Source organism: Belonocnema kinseyi, chromosome 2, assembly GCF_010883055.1.
Source record: "Belonocnema kinseyi isolate 2016_QV_RU_SX_M_011 chromosome 2, B_treatae_v1, whole genome shotgun sequence".
Lineage (NCBI taxonomy): Eukaryota > Metazoa > Arthropoda > Insecta > Hymenoptera > Cynipidae > Belonocnema > Belonocnema kinseyi.
Genome location: NC_046658.1, coordinates 1,022,344 through 1,025,233, shown reverse-complemented (window position 1 = coordinate 1,025,233; position 2,890 = coordinate 1,022,344). Strand labels below are relative to the sequence as shown.

The 2,890-nt window shown below is 33.0% G+C and overlaps 1 protein-coding gene across 1 annotated transcript in view; it reads right to left on the bottom strand.

Moving 5' to 3' along the window:
- Positions 1-2,319, bottom strand: part of LOC117167852 — a 4,751-nt gene extending 2,432 nt beyond the window's left edge. Inside the window, exon 1 of the mRNA XM_033353060.1 lies at positions 2,266-2,319. Within this exon, the coding sequence (XP_033208951.1) occupies positions 2,266-2,319 (54 nt within the window). The remainder of the gene's footprint in view (positions 1-2,265) is intronic.
- Positions 2,320-2,890: the final 571 nt, after the last annotated feature.

The following is a 2,890-nucleotide window of genomic DNA, read 5'->3' as shown; positions in this document are numbered from 1 at the left end:
CAAAAATTTGTGAATTTCCTTGTTATCTTTAAAATCTCTTAAAATTTCATTAAAATCGGAATGAAAACCTTTTGTAATCTGTAGAAATCTCTTTATGCTTTTGGAAATATGTTTCGAATCTATTAAAATCTTTGAAAATTGTTATAATTCATTAAGATTGATAAAACCCTCCAACATATTTAAATTGATGAGAGAACTTATAAATAATATTCTCGCTTAATCTTCTCTCCTTCAATTGTACAAATCCATAGAAATCCCTTGAAATCAAATGAACTTCAATCCACAAAGTATAAATCACTTGAAGTTCCTTGAATATAAGTCCTCTAGAAAAATATTAGAACCCCTATACCTTCTTGGAGATGTAATAAAATCCTATAAATTTTGTGAAATTCCTTGAAATACCTTAAAATTGCTGGGAATCTGTTGAATCTCTCAAAATCCCTTGAAAAGCAATATTTAATTTATTTTTCCTTAAAAACCCTGGAAACGTTTCCAAATCTTTAAAAACCTATAAGACACCCTCAAATTTACTTGAAGTCCATGGACATATTTAAAAACCTTTTGAAAGCCGATGAAAGCTTTTTAAATTAGTTGAAATATTTGGAAAACAAAAAAATGCCATGGAATCGTTTTGAAATGTAACAAACTCGCTTAAAAAGCATGGAAATTCTCTGGAATTCCTTCAAATTTGGCAATATTTTCAATAAAGTAATTTTTACAAAAATCATTATTTTGTACTTTTTATATTGTAATAAATAATGTTATGTCATAACATAGCTGGATATTTTATTCACAAAAAAGTTCTTAGGTTCAAAAAAACATTCAGTAAACTGAAAGAGTGAGGTCGGTAATATAGGTATTTAGCTGTGTCTCGTGCCTTTAATTAGTAAAAGAATCACGTCTATAACTATATGTATAATATGGGCCATTATTATGAAGACTAGAACATCTTGAATACGAATTTCTTATTTTCGTAACTTTAAAATTATACTTTAAATATATTTTTAATAATTAAAAATTATTCTATCCTTATACATCAGAAATATTAATTGTACTGAAACTGAAAAATCCAAGCAGGATTTACGCTGTTTCATTGTATAAATTATACAATAAAAACACAAACATTGATTATTATCTGCTTTTAACTAGTATTCAATAAAAAGCTAGGAGTGATAAAAAAAGATTCATCCCAATCAATGACTTACTCACCCAACAAATTAGAAACTTCGTTCCTTAAGGCGGTTGTTTTCAGTGAAGTACCTGTTTCACTGGTAGGTGAAAATTATAAAGAGGGGGCCTTTGTGACACTGATGCAATAAGAGATTCATCTAAGCGATCATCCCAACTTTTACTTCCTCAGCAACAGGATGTTCAGCAACTATGACGAACATCAAGCGTAAAATGGTGTAATCATTTCTAGCAAACAAATAAAACAAACAAAAATAAATAATAATAAGACAAAAAATTGAATTATTTGTAACGTTGTACAGTAAAAACCGAAGTTACTATTTACCTATGGTGTCGACATGATTCTCATCAATGCCATTTCTTTGCAAATCTTCATCATAATCTTCGAAACATGCATGCTTCAAAAGATTGTGCATATTTCAAAAGAGATAACCACAATAACCACATTTCTCTCATGCCTAAATTTAAATTTAATTTATAAATTCAATATTTAACACATCCTGCTAAAATTGTATTAATTCAACTTTAAATTTCAATTCAAGGTTTATGCAATTACATTCAAACTCAACCTCAAAATTAACTTTGCATTTTCCTTTTTTATGGGGGTGGATAAATTTTTGTTTAGAATACTCTGTTATAATCATTCGAATAATATGAAACGAAAGTTTGCCTTTTCATTAAATTTTTAGTAATCATACATTTTAGAAAATGTTTATTGTCTATCCTGACAGATTACAAAAAGACTTTAGAAACAGCTCAATTTACTTGCCTCCATGATTCCTTCCTCTTCCAAAATTGTTTGGAATTTTCCGTTCTTTGAAAAATTGAAAGCACTCAAATTTACTTCAAAATTTTCAAAACCCAATTTGTAAATAAATATTTGTAATTCCACCAAAGATTTTGATTCAAATACAAAACAAACGGGACGTCGCACACCGCGGAAGTGAAGCAACAGCGACCATAACGAGATATTAAGTCGAGTTCACTCGACCAACATTTATATCACTATCTGGTGATTTGACGTTTTAAGCTTTGCCGTCCAGTTTGACGCCGCTATGGGACGCCACCCTCAGTTACCTTTTCAGTAAAGCCGAAGATATTAGCAAAGATAATAGGTCCTATATACGGCATGTGTCAGTGGTGGGGTCGGCCGATATATATACTGTAACCACCTATCTCACGGTTGTGAGGCGTGGTTATGGCTGAAATTTTACCGCGATTTCGCTGGAAGCGGGTGCAATTTTTCAGATTAGCACCCGCTCCCGCCTCACAACCGTGAGATAGGTGGTTACAGTCTGCAAAGGGATCAATACGACGATCCAGCAAACGCCTCGTGGACCCTAAGAACACGGAGCGACCCAAGGACAACCGCCTTCTGCATTTTTCCCGCAAGTGTTCTAGCATATTGTTGACACGCAGGGATGCTTTTTAGGCTATTAGCAAGTGAAAGCTTGGCACCTCCAAGAGCGCCGATGATAAGGACGATCAGTTTAACAGAATATTCCGGGAACAATCGTTGCAACTCCCTTATAAGGTCTCGATACCTCTCTTTCTTTTCATTCTCCATGGCTATGCTGTTTTTGTCAGCTGATGCCGAAAGTTCGATAACGAACATGGTTCGCTTCTCGAAGTCAAGAAGAACCATGTCAGGCCTCGAGTGAGCAACCGAAACAATTGTCGAGAATATAAAGTTCCAGTATAT